The sequence below is a fragment of the Hippocampus bargibanti genome, linkage group LG08 (assembly GCF_051943395.1).
Source record: "Hippocampus bargibanti isolate YZ-2025 linkage group LG08, ASM5194339v1, whole genome shotgun sequence".
Taxonomy (NCBI): Eukaryota; Metazoa; Chordata; class Actinopteri; order Syngnathiformes; family Syngnathidae; genus Hippocampus; species Hippocampus bargibanti.
In genome coordinates, this window is record NC_142741.1 from 21216578 (window position 1) to 21234972 (window position 18395).

Below are 18395 nucleotides of genomic sequence, written 5' to 3' on the forward strand. Positions count from 1 at the left end.
CTTGGGAATTAACTCTTTTTTTATGATGAAAGAAAAGTCGATGGTTTCTAATAATAATAATACTAATGGTTACTAATGGTACTAATTTCATTTCTAAGCGCCTTTCAAAACTCTCAAGGTCACTTTACAGTCACAGGATACGTTTTTCTGTCTAACGCTATATCGAATGTTTATGTAGTCCTAAAACTTAATATTCTGTGGGTCCTGCAATTTGAGTGAAAATGACAAAAACCCTGGAACTGGAGTGGACACATTATTGGATATTTTATGGCAGTGAATGTCAAATTAAATTGCAATATCATGAGAATAGCAAAAATTGCCCAAATTAAAAAAAAATAGTGTTCAGAAAAAAAAGCCATGTTCTTTTTTTCAAGAAAAAAAGACTAATACTGTACTGCATTAAAGCAATTTAATTGATTTGCCTGTTCTTCCAGAGGTTTGCCATATTGCCGGTAGATATAAAAAGAAACGCATGTGGCCTGAGTACTGTAGCCAATTTGCTGCTGCAATTTCCCTTCTTCTAACGTTAATGGAGTGCATTTGGATGGGGGGCCAGGCCTTTGCATAACGTAAGAAGCTATTGCTAATTTAGCATCCACTATGAGAGCATTGAGTAGAAAATGTATCGCACTGGAGTGATAACACAGCACGAAACAGAGCGAAACAAAGCAAAATCTGGATCATCTGAATCTAGACCTAAGTCCTAATTTTTGTTGTTGTTTGATCAACAAAAGGACATTTTGTTGTCACTTCCAGCACGCGTGGGCTGTAATGCCACGTTTGTTATCAGATGCTCTCGTTCGCTCACCAGCCTGGCTTTTCAGCTCTTGGCGTCGATCGGGGCTGTCACAGCGAGCCTGTCGAGTCCAGCCGGACACGTCACAAGTGTTCTGATTGCCCTGCCAATACACGCCCACTCGGACCATCTGTGGATGGGCCTTTTTCTCCTCCTTCTACACCTTCACTACTTGCCTTCCCTCTTGATTTCTGCAGACTAATAATGTGGATATCTGAGCAGCCTGGTGAATGGTTGTTGTTTTTGTTTTGCATATTTCCACTATTCATGTGCTGGTCGCAGCAGAAGGAACAAATGGTTGTATTGAGTGTGCGTCTAACAGTGATTCTCCAAGGTTGTTGCTCATACAATGAACGATTGGTATTTGGGGTCACTCTGGTGGTACATAAAAGAATGGCTAACCCAAGTGCAATCTAGTTGTATTGCATTTTTTTTGGCCCACTCTTCCTGTACTGTATTTAGGCGCAGTGGTAACGAGACTTGCAATTGCATAATATTCACAAACACTTAGATCGACTGCACTAATGTACTTTAATAATGGTACTTCTAGTAGGATTTTGTATGTTTTTTAATGGTATTACTGGGTGTAAAAGGTTTGAGAATGACTGTTGTCATGAAAGTTATTCATCCTAAAAATAAAAACGACTACAGTACAAGAGTTTGCCATAGCAAGGTAGGAAAGTTTTTGCTTTGATTAGCTTGTAGAGTTTTTTATTTGTGGTTTCCTTGAAAGGACCAATAGAGCACACCCCAAATGTCGAGGGAATGATGGTGCCATTTAACTGTCAACACTGCATGGACAGTTGTGGGGCAATTGTGCTTATTTACACTTGTAAATGGCAGCATTTTCACAGCCTCGCTTTGTTTAGCGTAAAGGTCGGTGCTGTTGGGGGGTGGTACTTTGCATCAATGTTGATGACCTGTGGCAGCGTGTTGCCTCGCTTTCTGGCACCACTACATTTTTATTTGGATTGAATTGGCCTTTATTAGTCTCACAGTGGAGCAATGTACATTTCTCAGGAGCACAGTTGTGAAAGGAAGAGGAAAGGAACGAAATAGAAAAACAAAATATAGGAGCTGATGGAAAGACAGCCATCTTGAAGTCAAAAGAACAAAAAAACTAAATAACAAATAATATCACAACACAACGACACAGTCATTCAATTTTAAGCACTTTCTGCACACTCTTTGTTGGATGAAGCAGATGAGAGAGTAGAGGATCAAAGCATCCTTTTCACCAGTGGATCAGGGATCTAATTCTGAAATGTACACTTGTGCTACAAGCTAAATGTGGAAAGCAAACACAAAGCTGTAGCATCCATTGACGAAAACACTGTCTCACATCTCCTGTCCCACGTAAATCCGCCGCAATTCCAAGCCGCGACAGATTCACATACGCAGCAGCGCTTTGCGCTGATGCTATTTTCTTCTGATCGCGGGCTCCTCAAGCCATACATCAATTTAGCCGCAGACTTTCCAACAGCACCGACCTTTACGCTAAACAAAGCGAGGCTGTGAAAATACTGCCCATTACAAGTGTAAATAAGCACAATTGCCCCACAACTGTCCATGCAGTGTTGACAGTTAAATGGCACCGTCATTCCCTCGACATTTGGGGTGTGCTCTATTGGTCCTTTCAAGCAAACCACACACTTTTTCCTTATGTGTGAGGTTTCACCCATGAAAAATGAGGTTAAAAATCCCTTGTGTGTGTCACATTTCAATTCAATAAGAAGCACTTGGTCATGTCTCTTGTTCTTATGCAGGGGGAGCTCCTGAGCCCGTGTCGCTGCAGCGGCTCCGTACGCTGCACCCATCATCCCTGCCTCATCAAGTGGATCAGCGAGCGGGGTTCCTGGGCCTGTGAGCTCTGCTATTACAAGTACCAGGTTATCGCCATCAGCACAAAGAACCCACTGCAGGTGAGAAAGTGGATCGATCGCTCCTAAATTCCTATAGTCCACGTTTTAATATTTCTGTCACGTCGCCCTCAACGCTGACAAATGTTGGACGGATTCGATTTACACTTGAAAGCAATGACAGATATTTCCCCTCAGACTGCTATACGAAGAAAGCATTTGTGAGCATAATGCAGAGCTCATAGTACCTTGTCCTGCAACTATGCCACAGGAGTAGGAGGTAAAACGGGTTACTAACTCAGAATAAAGTGCTTTGGTGGCATTGCAGTCTATTTACATCATGTATTCAATTTCGAGGCGCTTGTTGAAAGTGGCGCACAAACGAGGAATGGCAAGTCCCCTCAGAGATTAAGTGGATAGCAGTGAGAAAGAAACAAAACAAGGACGAGTCAATGCATCATAATAGAGATGCAACAATCACAGATTTATCTACATACACTCATTTATAATCCCTTTGATTAACCATTGGTTGTTTAGGACTTTTTTTCATTTCAAAATTATCCAAGTTATTACCTTTTCTCCATTTAACTAGCCTGACCACACAATACAGCCCTGTATTGAAAAAACAAAACCAAACAAATCAGTATATGAATAATTTGTGCATTTTCTCCAGATTAAATATTTTTTTGGGGGGAAAACATTTTTTTGCAAATATAAATGAAAAGTTAAATATTTATATAATATTGTTTTTACCCAATTTGTCTGTTATTTAACAAAATAAAGGCCAATTTAATCTGTTGTATTTTCTTAGATTGTGGCCTTGGCTCTAATAGACACTGCACCTATATTTTTTTCTGTACATTTTTCAGTTGCTTATGCCGTGATGCTCAATACATCTGTCAATGAGTCTGTTGAATTGGCACAAAATGTCAAGCATGTTTCAAATCACCTATATGAAGGCGAATCCGGACTTTTTTATTTCTAATGGAGGGAAACGTAAGCACCCAATTTTCAGCCACTTGTGTGAAATAACTCACAGCAAGTGAAGATAATTGTTGTGATGTGGATCAGAATATTTGGCCCAAAGAAAATAAGAAGATTGCGATGTAATTCCGATAGTGTTGCATACACAATTCTCCCTAAGGAATGTCTCCTGTTCACTTTCTTATTAGTGTTTTTTTTTACTTTGCACGGTGCAGTGCTGTCTTTTCCTCGCTGCATCACAGCAAGATGGTTTGTCAACAAATTACAGTGCAAACAGTCAAAGTGAAATGTGAATCTTGCAATCAATCTTTACACACACACACACACACACACACACACACACACACACACACACACACACACACACAAACACACACACACACACACACACACACACACACACACACACACACACACACACACGCACACGCACACACACGCGCACACACACACACACACAGGTGCATCTTTCAATTCTGAATGATGAATGTGTCAATCAAAAGGAAGCATCGGTTTATTGTACATCAGAATATTGTATATTTCTACAAATTTGCTCAAAACAGAAAATTACTTTTCAGTAGGCTGATTCTAATCTAAATTTCATAATGGAAATAACGTTCAATTTGGAGTTCTCGTTAGCTGTAAGCTATGATATTAGTGATATTATAATACAGGGTGACCCAAAAAATGCGTACCCATGAAAATTTAAATTGTGGCTTTGATTATAAAGCTATTCATTTCAAATTACAACCATGCATTATTTAGTTTATGGATGACCATTCACCAGAGTTTTAGCTATTTCTGTCAATTTTTAGTAAATGTATGGCTTTCCCAAGATATGTCCCAAATGTCCACCATTTTGTTGCAAGCAAACCTGTACTCGTTTGAAAAAGTTGTCAATCACTTTTCCACACTCTTTCGGGAGGGTGACCCAAAAAGATGTGTCCTACTGTGTCCCTCACTGCAGCAATGTTTTCTCCTGAAAGAGGAGTGTGTAAAAGTGATTGAAAACTTTGTCAGACGAGTACAGGTTTGCTTGCAATGAAATGGCGTACATTTGGAACACTTCTTGGGAAAGCCATAAATTGACTAAAGGTTGAGAAAAATAGCTGAAACTCTGGTGAATGGTCTTCCATAAACTGAATAATGTGTGGTTGTAATTAGAAATAAATAGCTTTTTAATCAAAGCCACAATTGAAAATGTCATGGGTATGCATCTTTTTGGGTCACCCTGTATATGATATTAACTAATATGGCTTCGGAGAGAAAGTCAGAGAGGCCAGACTGAGATGGTTTGGACATGTCCAGAGGAGAGAAAGTGACTATATTGGAAGAAGGATGCTTAGCCTTGAACTGCCAGACAGGAGACCAAAAGGAATACCAAAGAGGAGATCTATGGATGTTTTCAAAGAGGACATGAAGGTAGCTGGTGTCAGAGAAAAGGATGCACAAAACAGGGTTAGATGGAGGACACTGATTTGCTGTGGTGACCCCTCAAGGGAAAAGCCAAAAGGAAAAAAAGAGCTGTAAACTATGATCAAAATCACGACTAATTGTATGCTATCCCGCAGTGGCAGGCCATCTCACTCACCGTGATCGAGAAAGTGCAGATCGCAGCGGCCATCCTGGGCTCTCTCTTCCTGATGGCCAGCATTTCCTGGCTGGTGTGGTCCTCGTTTAGCCCGTCGGCACGTTGGCAACGACAAGACCTTCTCTTCCAGATCTGCTACGGCATGTATGGCTTCATGGATGTCGTCTGCATAGGTGAGCTGTTCCGTTCCACGCTGGCCGCACTGTTGGATTTAAGATAAGCAAATCAAATGTCACTGGTGATGATTTTGTAACGTTTGGCAGATTTTTGAAAGGCTGCTAAAATGGATGCGCCCATTCCAGTATTGAGGAACACACAAAAAAATGCAGAGCTCAACTTCCCATTGCTGACATCTCGCCTTGTCCAGTTGAGACTAAGGCGGAACAATTGTGAAAAATAATGTCATACAGTAGATTTGTAACCTTCCGTATTGTGATTGGACCATAAGAGAGATAATAGAAATTACTTCCTGACAGGTCTCCTCTATTAGGTTATCATTAGATTGCGCAACTGGTCTGTTGAAACATTGTGTTGGACGAGGTCATGAAATGAATTAAATATATTAAGATGGCAACTGCAATGCCGAGGCACAATTTGTTTGATCTCCGAATAAGAACATGCTCATCTTTGAAGTGGGTTTCCCCGCATACATTTGAATGGATTTGTAATGAAGTGACACTTTGAGAGTTGCTCGCTGAAGGACTAGGGTAGGGGGAGGGGATATTTTTCTGCATGTGATGATGAAAGTGACATTTGTAGCATCATCCGTTTTAAGATCGACATCCTCCCGTGAGGAAGACGGTGGGATGGCATCCGGCATGAGGAAAACTCCCGAGTGTCACCACAGGACAAAGCAGGATGTAAAGGAGGGGAGGGATGATTATCTCCTGTGTGGTCAGGATTGACAGCAGAGTCATTTAAGAGATGAACTTGTCATCTGGCAGATTTGATTTCATTCTTTTTTTTTAATAGAGCGTGGGTGTGTTAAAAATACGAACAGATGTTACTTGCCTGGAACTTCATAAAAATAGAAGCCATCTTTGCAGTTTGAGCTCATTTCAGAAAATAGTGGGAGGGACAAAAAAAACTTAATTCTGCATTTCAAAGATAATAAGCCTCATCTTACATTGACCCTGTCAGATACTGACAGAACAATCTTTTTTTTCAACTCAATGTTGCCAAAAAATAATAATTACACTGAGAATTACAATGAGAGGGATCTAAGTACCATACCAGAGTGACGCTACAGGGAGAAGTGATAAAGAAGGTGGATTTTAAGTACTTGGGGTCAACTGTCCAGAGCAATGGAGAGTGTGGAAAAGAGGTGAAGAAGCGTGTCCAGGCAGGCTGGAAAGGCTGGAGAAAAATATCAGGTGTGATGTGTGATAGAAGGGTTTCAGCCAGAATGAAAGGAAAGGTGTATAAAACGGTGGTGAGACCAGCCATGATGTTTGGACTGGGGACAGTGCCACTGAAGAAAAGACAGGAAGCAGAGCTGGAGCTAGCAAAGATGAAGATGTTGAGCTTTTCGTTGGGAGTGACCAGGTTGGATTGGATCAGGAATGAGTACATTAGAGGGACAACTCATATTAAATGAGATTATCAAAGGGACAACTCACATTAAAGACTTTGGAGAGAAAGTCAGAGAGGCCAGACTGAGATGGTTTGGACATGTCCAGAGGCGAGAGAGTGACTATATCGGAAGAAGGATGCTGAGCCTTGAACTGCCAGGCAGGAGACCGAGAGGGAGACCAGAGAGGATGTTTATGGATGTTGTCAAAGACGACATGAAGGTAGCTGGTGTGAGAGAAGCGGATGCATAAAACCGGGTTAGATGGAGGACACTGATTTGTTGTAGCGACCCCTGAAGAGAAAGCCGAAAGGAAAAGAAGACACTACATTTTGTATTTCTATGATAATCTACAGCTCCATCCATTAGGGGGTTGGGATGAAAAGTGGTAAAGTGGAATTTATTTATCCTTAGCGCGAAGCACAGATATGAAACATGGCAGTCGTTATCACAGACAGCGTCCTACATGCAAATTATTCACTGCCATTCCCAAATTTATTCAGGACTTGAAAATATGCTGTGGAGCTCCATTCTGGAAGTTGTTTTGGTATTGTTTTTTGTTTCTTGCGGGGGGCGGGTGCCGATACAGCCCTGGTCAGAAGCCATTGTTTTTTGTTTTCGCTTCCACGAGGGGGCAGCATTTGCCTTTTGTACAGCTGCCCCCACTTGCACCTCATATTACTCCAGACCACAGGTGTAAAAGTCAAGGCCCAGGGGCCCAATCTGGCTCGCCACATCAGTATTCGGCCCGTAAAATCAAATCACATTTGTGAAATTCCATGATGCTTGCTAAAGTCCAAACCCAAATGTCAAATTGTCCCATGTCAACCACAATAACAGTCTTTTTTTTTATTTATTGTGCGCTCTAGATGTAATATGTGGAGGAAATTAAACATTGGAATAGCTTCCCCAAATTCATAGCGGCCCCCCGAGAGGAATCCGTCACAACAATGTGGCCCTCTGTAAAAAATGACTGACACCCCTGCTCCAGACTCATATAATTTAGGAATTTTATTTCTGATGAAAGAAGAGAATGTAAGGTTTCTTACCCTACATTGAATGTTCATGTAGTGCTAAAAGTCAATATTCTCTGGGTCCTACAATTTGAGTGAAAATGACAAAAACCCTGGCACTGGAGTGAACACATTTTTGCATCTGTCTGGCAATGAATGAGTTCATTTTAAGAAATCCTGCAACATTTTGAAAATTAAGTAATATTAGCAGTCAACAAATCAGGGGATGTCAAAACGAAAAGACCTTTTTTGACAATCGAAGTACATTTCGTAAATTACCAAAGAACTACTATAAATTAAATGCAAAACGATCATTATCTTGTGGTGGTGGGTGTTGTTGAATTATTATTCAGTTCCAAACTAGGCCCACAGTTGTAAGTGTAAACCGTTTCATATTTACGCATTTACACTTGTAAATCCTTGTCAGCTTGGTCAACACTTGATGAGTTGCGTCAAATCGTCCACTCTACTGTGACGCCAAATGAATAATGGTATTCATAAGTGCTTGGTTCTCTTTTCTTTTCTAACATGGGATTTTTTTATGGTTCTGATAGACATTAGACAGAATAAGAAGTTATCATATTTAAAAGTTTCATGCTGTTATATGCTTAGTCAACACTTGTGACTCAATACACAACTGAAGCACAGACAACCTGGGGTCAATCAGACCAATAGACACAGCAAGTGAAACTGTCAGCTTCACCTAGGAGATCTGGCGTGGCAGAGAATTAAGACTTGGGAAACTCCTTATCACAGAGTAATTTAGGACTTCAAAGTCCTTCCCAGGAAGAGGTCATTAGCCAGGTTACAAATTTATCAGTTCATAGAAAACACAATGTTTTATTGCCTACAGCTGTTCATACTTAGAACTCAAGAGGTGTGGTATTCTAATCAAGAAAACTATGTTTTACTAATGTATCACTTTGATTTGCATGTACTCTCAATGAATAGCTTGGCAGAAGGCTGCAGAATTCAGACGTATGTCATGAATGACTACGTTTCCTGATGGCTGTAGGGACAATCTTTCTGGTCTTCGTCCACAGTGTCTGACTGTCATATCGCTGACAGGTTCATATGATCCTGTTATGATCCATAAAACTGCTAACTGAGGCACGGAAACGTTTTTTAAAAACAGCTTTGTTAAGGTTTTACCCTCCGTAGTCTACCAAATGGCATTCTATTGTCAATCCAGCATCTTTACCAGAATTGGATCGCGGTCAGCTAATGTTGTGGGGTGTTTACTTTTGTGATGAAGAAATTTTAGTTGGCAGGAGCGTACAGGTTAAGCTGATTATTTACGCTTGACTGCAGTCTGGAAGCTTCTTGCGTTACAAATTCTTCTCTCCAATGTGAGTTTAAAGAACAAAAAAAAATCAATAAGTCATTTCAAACTGCTCGAAAAGATTATTGAACGACAGCAGAAAAATGCTTTACTTTTTGCTCACCTGAATTTAAAGTGAAGACAATGTTTTTCTTTTTTTCTGGCATCAAGGAATTTTAATGTGTGCTAAACTCAACTACCAGTTTAATGAATGTTGCCCTTTCTGACTGATGTCCTCCACAGCACTAATTGTCCACGAGGGACCTTCCGTGTTTCGCATCTTCCACCGCTGGCAGGCTGTCAACCAGCAGTGGAAGGTCCTTAACTATGACAAGTCTTTGGACAACGTTGATCTGAAGAACGTCACAGTGGACAGGACTCATCCGCCGAGCCAGGCTTACCAGACTGGACTTGGGGTGTCCACCTCCACCTCCTCGCTGATGGTGGTCGCCTCTGCGGCCGGCAGCGGCACGTCCACCGCCGTGGTGACGGTGGCTGCCGCCGGGGCTCCGGGGACAAACGGGAACTCCAATGGAGGTGCAGTGGCCGACCCGCATTGCCCCTACAACCTCCTGCACCTGCTCAGCCACCTGAGGTCATCAGAGCCCCGCAGCCAAAGCGGCGGGAACACGCGAGAGCTGGTCATGAGAGTCACTACAGTCTGAGGAGTCAGATGAGGCCTTATCTCTCACGTGGAGGGTTTCGGGTAATGCCGGCGAACCCGCTGAACTGCACGAGACTGAAACCTTCTTGTTTGCATCATCACTGTCCTTCCATGGATTGAATAAATTATGAATTGGTTAATTTGCAGAGCTGTGTGGGAAATTCATTCTTAGCTAAACAATGAGCTCAAATGCGTGTCTACTAATATCTGGATTAAATCCAATCCAATTAATTTTCGGCAATTTTCCCCCCGATTTACTGAAAATCCAGAATTCTGGTAAATTCCGGGGAACTTTCATCACTGTGTGTCGGAGAGGGAAGGCAGGTGATTTTTTTCACCCCCTGACAGGCAAGACAATAGCTTGGATTTGTGCTTCTCGTCACTTCAAGCTATTTACAGTAAAGTCTCGTTATATCGATATTCAAGGGAGTCCGAAAAAATATCGATATAACCGGGACTATCGATATATCCGATATCGATATAACGAGACATTACTGTATTTGCCATTGAAGAATTGGGCAAACACAAAAACAAAACCAAAAAAAATCACAAACCAAGCTCAAAAGAGCATTTTAAGAAGCGTAAAGACAACTTCACAAGCAAGCAACCTGTGAAATGTAAATGTCTCCACTGCGAGACTAATAAAGGCAAATCCAATCCAATCCTAATTATGATTGGTATTATAACATACTGGGGAAATACGCAATGCTCTCTACTGCAAGGTCACTGCCACCCTGATCCATAATTCAAAATTAACATTAAATACAATTTTACAGTATTTATTAGATCTATTATATTTGGGAATAAAATTAACAAAAGTAATAAAAATACATATTTTATTATAATTTTGTGCTATCACAGTGGTTGCAAACTTTCATTTTACACAACTCGTACCCAATTTATTTTTCTTTTTTTCATGTTAAAAAAAGGCCTTTTGGCAGGTTGCGTGGTCATTTTTTTTTAATCGACTGTCGATTAGTGCTCTCACTTGGCCTTTGAGGTCATACATCTCAGCATCCAAGTGAAAAAAAAAATCAAGCAACATTTCTAGTTTCATAAACAAGTCAATTAGCTTTTGGTGCAAAACGGTTGAATCAAGATTACTTAAAATTTAAGGACAACCGACATCTCCGGACAAGTTGTGTCCATAATTTGCAAAATGGCTTCAAATGACTTCTAATGAGTGTATTTTACAAAGATTCCACCGTATATATCTATATTTTACATTTTAAGACTCACGCTGAATATTCAGGAGTCCGTACGTGACGTCACTAAAGGAACCCCCCTTGACAGAAAAAAGACACATTGTAGCAGTTCCATCACGTCAATGTATTTTGCTGTATTGTTTGGTCTGAAAACCTTGTGTTGCACCCAAAAGCTGCCAGAAGAGGTGTCCAAGCTCCATATAAGGAATTTATCAGCCTGTGGAAACGGAGGTGGCCACAGGAGGTCGCCATTTTGTGCCTCTTCTCTGGTGATCGTTTCTCCCCAATGTTGCCTCAAAATGGCATGAAATAAATTCTTCAATCGATTGCAAACATGTATGCTTTCCTCTTCAAAACTATTTGAATCATATTCATAACTGGAGGTGTAACAAGAAAGCATATTCTCCGAATCTGAAGCCATTGTTTTGATTCTCAAGCAATGGAAGACGTCTTGGCGTGACGTCACAAACTGGGGGCGCGACTTTCTGAAAATGCCCAATTGGCAGCTCCATTTTTTGCAGATTTTGGACACTAAGTCATTTTTATTGGTGTTTTGCATTTGAATAAAAATATACTGCGTGTTTTGGGTATTTTAGATGCTATAAAACGTTTTTCTGATGTCAGTTAGGAAACAAAAAAGTGACGTCGGTTGTCCTTCAAAGCATGCTAATTTGTTGACATGAATTTATCATCAACCGTATGTTTGATTCTGATGTGGGAGGGAACGCAAACCCATTTCTAATGTAGAAAAGCAGAGAGGAAAGTGCAACTTACTGTTCAAACGTGTGAGCTTCAAAGAAGTAGAAGCAACATTTCTGCGTCAGCGTTGCATCAGCACAGGGCCTGCAGTGTGAAAAAAACATTACTGAGGAACAAAAAAGTGGTACACATGTTATTCGCTTGTTGCTGCAGCACTTTAATCTCAATATAGTTTCCAGTTCTTTGCAAAACAACAATAATGTACCCCAGGCAGGGAGTTACATTACTTGTAAGATGGCATCTTTATACAAAATTTACATCAGTGTAAGATACATCACAACAAAATACATTATTATTATTATTGTTTATTATTGATGTGGCGGGCCAGATTTGGCCCCCGGGCCTTGACTTTGACACCTGTGCCATAGACTTGCTTTTTTTTAATTCTTTTTCAGATAAACAAATAACAAACATCCTTCTTTATGGTGTGTCAATGTAGACATTTATATTTACCTTTGGACAGATGTTAACTTTGTAAAATTACTATACCTGACCATACTAAGATCAGCCTCAACACTTTTGTACACAAACACCACACAACGAGCATGGCAGCAAATATTTTACTAATTCCTTTGCTTGTGTTTGACACCTCTAAATATAGGAACATTTCACAGTATGCGTAAGAAGGACAAAGTGGGGGGATAATGACCGCACAAAAGCGTGAGTGTCACTTGCAGTCTGTTGCCTCCATACAGTATTCATGGCTGACATTCGTCTCACACTGCGAGTGATCTCGCAGCCTTTCATGATCTCCTATTCAAATATGCTCTTTCATTGCCTCTTGTTTCATGTCCCCAGAATGTCAGTTTAACGAGGGTGTCCTCTCTCGGTCGTAGGAATAAAATTGGAAAAAAAGAAAGTTATCCATCTTATTACTGTAAAGGAAAAGGAAAGAATAGGGAATGAAACCAAAAATTCTGAAGATACAAAAAGGAGAGGAGTAGCAGTACCTTACACTGCAGGAGTTTCTGAAAAACTACAGAGTCCCATCCTTTGGCAACACAAAATTCCTACTTATTTCAAACCGATAAACACTAAGGCAAAAATTAGTGCATCCAAAAGATAGGCTGCCAAATGAAAAACAAAGTAATGTAGTTTATTCAATACATTGTAAAAATGAAAATTGTAAAGAGCAGTACATTGGGGAGACTAAACAATTTCTCAAAAAAAGACTCAATATCGCAGGGATAATACTAGTGGGCCTCAATCTGCAGTACATACGCACCTAAAAGCTAGCAACCAATCATTTGACGACAATGAGGTTAAAATCTTAGCGAAAAAAAATAGATGGTTTGAAAGGGGAGTAAAAGACACTATTTTCATAAAACAGCAAAATGCTTCGCTTAAACGTAATGGTGGGGTGAGGTTCAATTTGGATCGTTCGTACAATAGACTGATTAGGCAACTTTAGGATTAGTCATGCTGATGAGGTGATACCAGGGAAAATTGGGCAATCAGGCCAGTCGTCAGTCAGGACAATAGATGCTATCAGTGGAGCCGCAGGGATTAGTCCTCTGCTCCCTCCAACCTGAAAGCAGGGACCTATCATAGCAGAGTCCGGCACCGCCATGTCTGGACAGTAGGGATATATATATAGGGCCTAAACTACCAGTAAGACTTTAGTTTGCTGACAAAACTTCTTGGATGGGAAGCGAAACGTCCGACACCTTCAAAGAAGTACAGATGACGGCTGAAGAAACCTTTTCATCAATACTTTCCTGGTGGTTTGATTATGATGTAAACTTCAGAAAAAATAAATTCCGATTATATTCATTTTCAAATGATTTTAGCCCTTGTACTATAATGCTAATTTTTAATTAGAATCTTGCTCAGGAGAGGGCCAGAACACCACGCAAAAAGAAAACCACAGGAAAAATGTGTTTCATTGTTTGGTGGGAGACTGCGTCTTGCTTTTTAAACACAGGTGATGCAATTATCATTCTCTTTTTAACTGACATCAAAAAAACGTTTTATAGCAACTAAAATACCCAAAACACGCAGTATATTTTTATTCAAATGCAAAACACCAATAAAAATGACTTAGTGTCCAAAATCTGCAAAAAAATTGAGCTGCGAATTGGGCATTTTCAGAAAGTCCCGCCCCCAGTTCGTGATGTCACGCCAAGACGTCTTGCATTGCTTGAGAATCAAAACAATGGCTTCAGATTCGGAGAATATGCTTTGTTGTTACACATCTAGTTATGAATATGATTCAAATAGTTTTGAAGAGGAAAGCATACATGTTTGCAATCGATTAAAGAATTTATTCCATGCCATTTTGAGGGAACATTGAGGGGAAATGTCTCACCCAAAATGGCGACCTCCTGTGGCCACCTCCGTTTCTACAGGCTGATAAATTCCTTATATGGAGCTTGGACGACCTCTTCTGGCGGCTTTTGGATGCAACACAGGGTTTTCAGACAAAACAATACAGCAAAATATATTGACGTGATGGAAGGACTGCTACAATGTGTCTTTTTTTCGGTCAGGGGCGTTCCTTTAGTGATGTTACGTACGGACTCGTCACCAACTCAAAAACAAGACTTCCTGAATATTCAGCGCGAGTCATAAAACGTAAAATATAGATATATGCGCTGGAATCCTATTAAAATACGCTCAGTAGAAGTCATTTGAAGCCATTTTACAAATTATGGACACAACTTGTCCGGAGACGTCGGTTGTCCTTTAAACAGCGAAAATAATGCCAAAAGTGGATTTTAAAAGTATGGCCACACCTGTTCAAATGTCAGGTTTTTGGCAGCAGGAATTTCATCAGGGGTTGGTCAGAATTAATATTCATAGCATTCCTGTATGTTTTTTTAATATTGATCCTCACTAAAAATTAATGAGGGTTTCATGACAATCACTTATGTATTTTTTTTGCATTTTCCTGCTTTTTTTCCTTCAAAAATAAAAAAATATTAAATATTGGTTGCCTCAAATGATGACAAATGTATCCTGAGAGATTAGCAGATACAGTCTGTGATATAAATACCCATGTCATGGTCATTTCCTGTTCACATTTCGAACATCAACTAACACTAGTCACGTAAGTGCAGAAGTATTTGAAAATATTAAATAGTGTATAGTTCCAAGGTCACTAGCGAGAATAAAGAGCATATCCAGATTAAAATTGATTCGTGAATGCAAACCCTTACCCAAAAACAGATCACTGTAAATATTTTAAATGATTAAAACATAAATCTGACATTATTTCCCCTTCAGATTCCAACGCTTTCCAACGGATGGCTTTTTTTCATCCCTATCTTGACAAGTTGCCAGTTCAGTACATAGAATCTGGTCCCGTAGCACGATTTGACTGCTAAATTATTAAAGCGCCATCCATCGAGCCCCGTGGAGGTTGTCGAAAGTTCATTGCCAATCTGTTCGCCTCGCTTTCCCGTCACACATTCTAAACAAAAGTAGCGCACGCTCAACGACACTGACGTCAAGAAACTGCCGCTCCTCGTTCACTTTTAGCATTAATATTCCAGCATCAACATCTCTTTTCTGCTTCAAAATGTACTTTGTATTTAAAGATTTCTTTTCCATAGGAAAAAAAAATGAAATTTAAGACAAACCTCTAAAGATGGAGGACACTGATTTGCTGTGGCGACCCCTTGATGGGAAAAGCTGAAAGGAAAAGAAGAAGAAGAAGAAGAAGATAAGACACGACACTTCAGTCATGACAAACAAAAATCATATATTTTTCACTTGCCAAATACAGTATGCAATTTCTCAAAAAAATAAAGGTAATCCTAAATCTCATAAAAATGGCTGCAATAATCATTGAAAAAAATACATGAATAAAAACTAACACCCATTCTAACAACAAATTAATACTAGACATATTGATTAATATAGCGCTTAAATAAATTAAAAATAAGTAAATTAAAAAAAAAAACTAGGTATACAGAAAACCCCCAAACTATTCACAAATGGCACCTGACTGAACTTGTGATAAACCTACGGCCACATAAAGTGGGCAGTAATTTCATAAATTACTCATCTCATCCATACACGGTGTGATTCAAAACTATGCGCTTAAAGGCACAGAAAATGGTCTAAAATGAGCCCAGACAACTGTTGAAAGTGGATAAACTGCTTTTAGTCTGTGTCATTTGAATTCTAAAACATACCCTGGGATGAAAGCGATACATTAACATAACTATCATAACTCTCTGTGGCTCTTGCTTCTATAAAGGAACGTTATCATTTAGACAAGATATGCATGTCGCTGTTGGGGGAAAAAAAACAAAAAAACTTTGTGACATTATGTCCAAAACAATCATAAACTGAGAAAAAAAGAGCACAACTAGAATGCGGGAAAACATGACAAATTCTCTGGACGCATCACATTGACAGTGAAAAAGAGGTGGCTGACTGCTTGCATGTTGACATTGCAAGGCAGATTTAAAGGTGTGCGAGCAAGCAAGTCTGTGACAGCACTTTAAATCATTGTTTGAGTTTTTTTTTTTTTTACACGGTTGCTGCTATCATTCCTGTCCACAGAATATTTATTGGGTGCCTCAAGGGCATTTCCATGTGATACAAGACAGGTGAAAACTAGCAAGAGTCTATAAATTGTAAGACACTTGGGCCATGGCGGAGGTTATTAGAAACTGTACATGTGAAATTGGAATGAATGAAGATAATGCACTGCTGGCTGCATTCCCAGAGTAGCTATTAAACCATTGGGTGTGATATGCACCATATTTTCCACACTATAAAGTGCACCTAAAAGTCTTTTTGCAAAACCGGACCATGCGCCTTATAATCAATCCAGTGTACCTTATATATGGAAAAAAACATTAAATATGTCATTCGTTGAAGGTGTGCCTCATAATGTGGTGCATCATATACATGAAAAAGTTTTAAAATATGTTATTAATTGAAGAAGTGCTTTATAATCCGGGGCACCTAATATATTTGGAAAACATATTATGGTATTCATCAATTGTTTTGATTGGCAGAACTGATATTTGTGTGGAAATGAGGACCGTATTTTGTGGTGTATAAGGAGCACTGGAGTATCAGGCACACCCCCAATGAATAGTGTATTTTCAAAATGTTTCCATATATAAGGCACACTGGATTATAAAGCATACCTTTAATGAATGAAAAATATTTTTCAAATAAAATATAGAAATACATCAAAGTTTTTCAAATATAAGGCACACCACATTATAAGATGCTACAGTAGAAGCTGGGGTTAATGTAGTGCACCTTATAAATTGATTTTTTTTACAAGTTCTAAAATATGTCATTCATTGAAGGTGTGCCTTATAATGTGGTGCATCTTATACATAAAAACGTTTTAAAATACTGTATATGATTAATTGAAGAAGCGCCTTATAATTCGGGACACCAAATATGTGGAAAATGTTTGATGGTACTCATCAATTGTTTTGATTGGCAGAAATGACATTTGTGTGGTGCAGCAGAAATTAGTCCCGTATTTTCCGGTGTGTAAGGCGCACGTCCAATGAATGGTGTATTTTCAAACTTTTTCCATATGTAAGGCGCACTGACTATAAGGAGCACCTTCAATAAATGAAAAATGTTTTTCAAATATATTATATCAATACATCAAAGTTTTACAAATATAAAGCACACCGTTTTATGAGGTGCTACAGTAGAGGCTGGGGTGACGCACTACTTCGGTCGGTGGCTGCTGACAGTAGTTGCGAGTGGCTCAATATTACTTCACATATCAGGTGCACATGTGCATAAAGCACAGGATCATCTTACATAAAATGTATTTCTGATGTCAGTTAGGAAACAAAAAAGTGACGTCTCTTGTCCTTCAAAACGTAAAATATAGTTATATGCGGTGGAATCTTTGTAAAATACGCTCAGTAGAAGTCATTTTAAGTAATTTTACAAATTATGAACACAACGTGTTCGAAGGTGTCGGTTGTCCTTTAATATTTGGCTTTAAATTAGAAACGTATTTCCAAAATACCAAAAATATTAGCTGTCATTTTGGTTTCCAGGAATGTAACATACAGAAGTTCGTAATAAAATGAATTTAATTCAGGTTTCAAGGTGACAGCAGTCTCCAGGAGCCAAACCTTCACTTCCTTGTGGGGAAAACTGCCTTATGGATACGCATTTACTGCACGCACACACACACACACACACACACACACACACACACACACACACACACACACACGCACGCACGCACGCACGCACGCACGCACGCACGCACACATTTTGGGGAAAACATGCCACAAAATACAGACAAAAACATTATGCGGTATATTCGCAAATGGCAAAATAATACCAGCGCTTTCAGTAAGTGTAGCTTGCATCAATTGTAAATAAGTGGCTTTGCGCTGTTTTGCGTCATCAATCCTAAAATGTGGTTGGCCATTAAAAAATATCTATTATTCAGTGGTTAACTTCCTTTGCACATGCTTAACCGTTGAGAATATACATAAATCAAAATCCATTATTCCTCAAAGGAATAATTCTCAGCACCTCTTTTTTTTATTCAAACTATTTTGAGTTCAACCAACAGCCACAGTATTATTCTTTTAACGCGTAATTGATAAAATGCAGTACTTGGACGGCATAAATATCCACAGCCTTGACAAATGCGTTGTGTCTCAGCCTCATGTCAGTGCC

At 39.5% G+C, this 18395-nt stretch overlaps 1 protein-coding gene across 1 annotated transcript in view; it reads left to right on the forward strand.

Moving 5' to 3' along the window:
• LOC148894775 (E3 ubiquitin-protein ligase MARCHF4-like) overlaps positions 1 to 9944 on the forward strand; it is a 24109-nt gene extending 14165 nt beyond the window's left edge. Inside the window, exons 2-4 of the mRNA XM_089002345.1 lie at positions 2563 to 2718; positions 5211 to 5403; positions 9378 to 9944. Coding sequence (XP_088858471.1) covers positions 2563 to 2718; positions 5211 to 5403; positions 9378 to 9799 — 771 coding nt within the window. The 3' untranslated portion in view covers positions 9800 to 9944. The remainder of the gene's footprint in view (positions 1 to 2562; positions 2719 to 5210; positions 5404 to 9377) is intronic.
• Positions 9945 to 18395: the final 8451 nt, after the last annotated feature.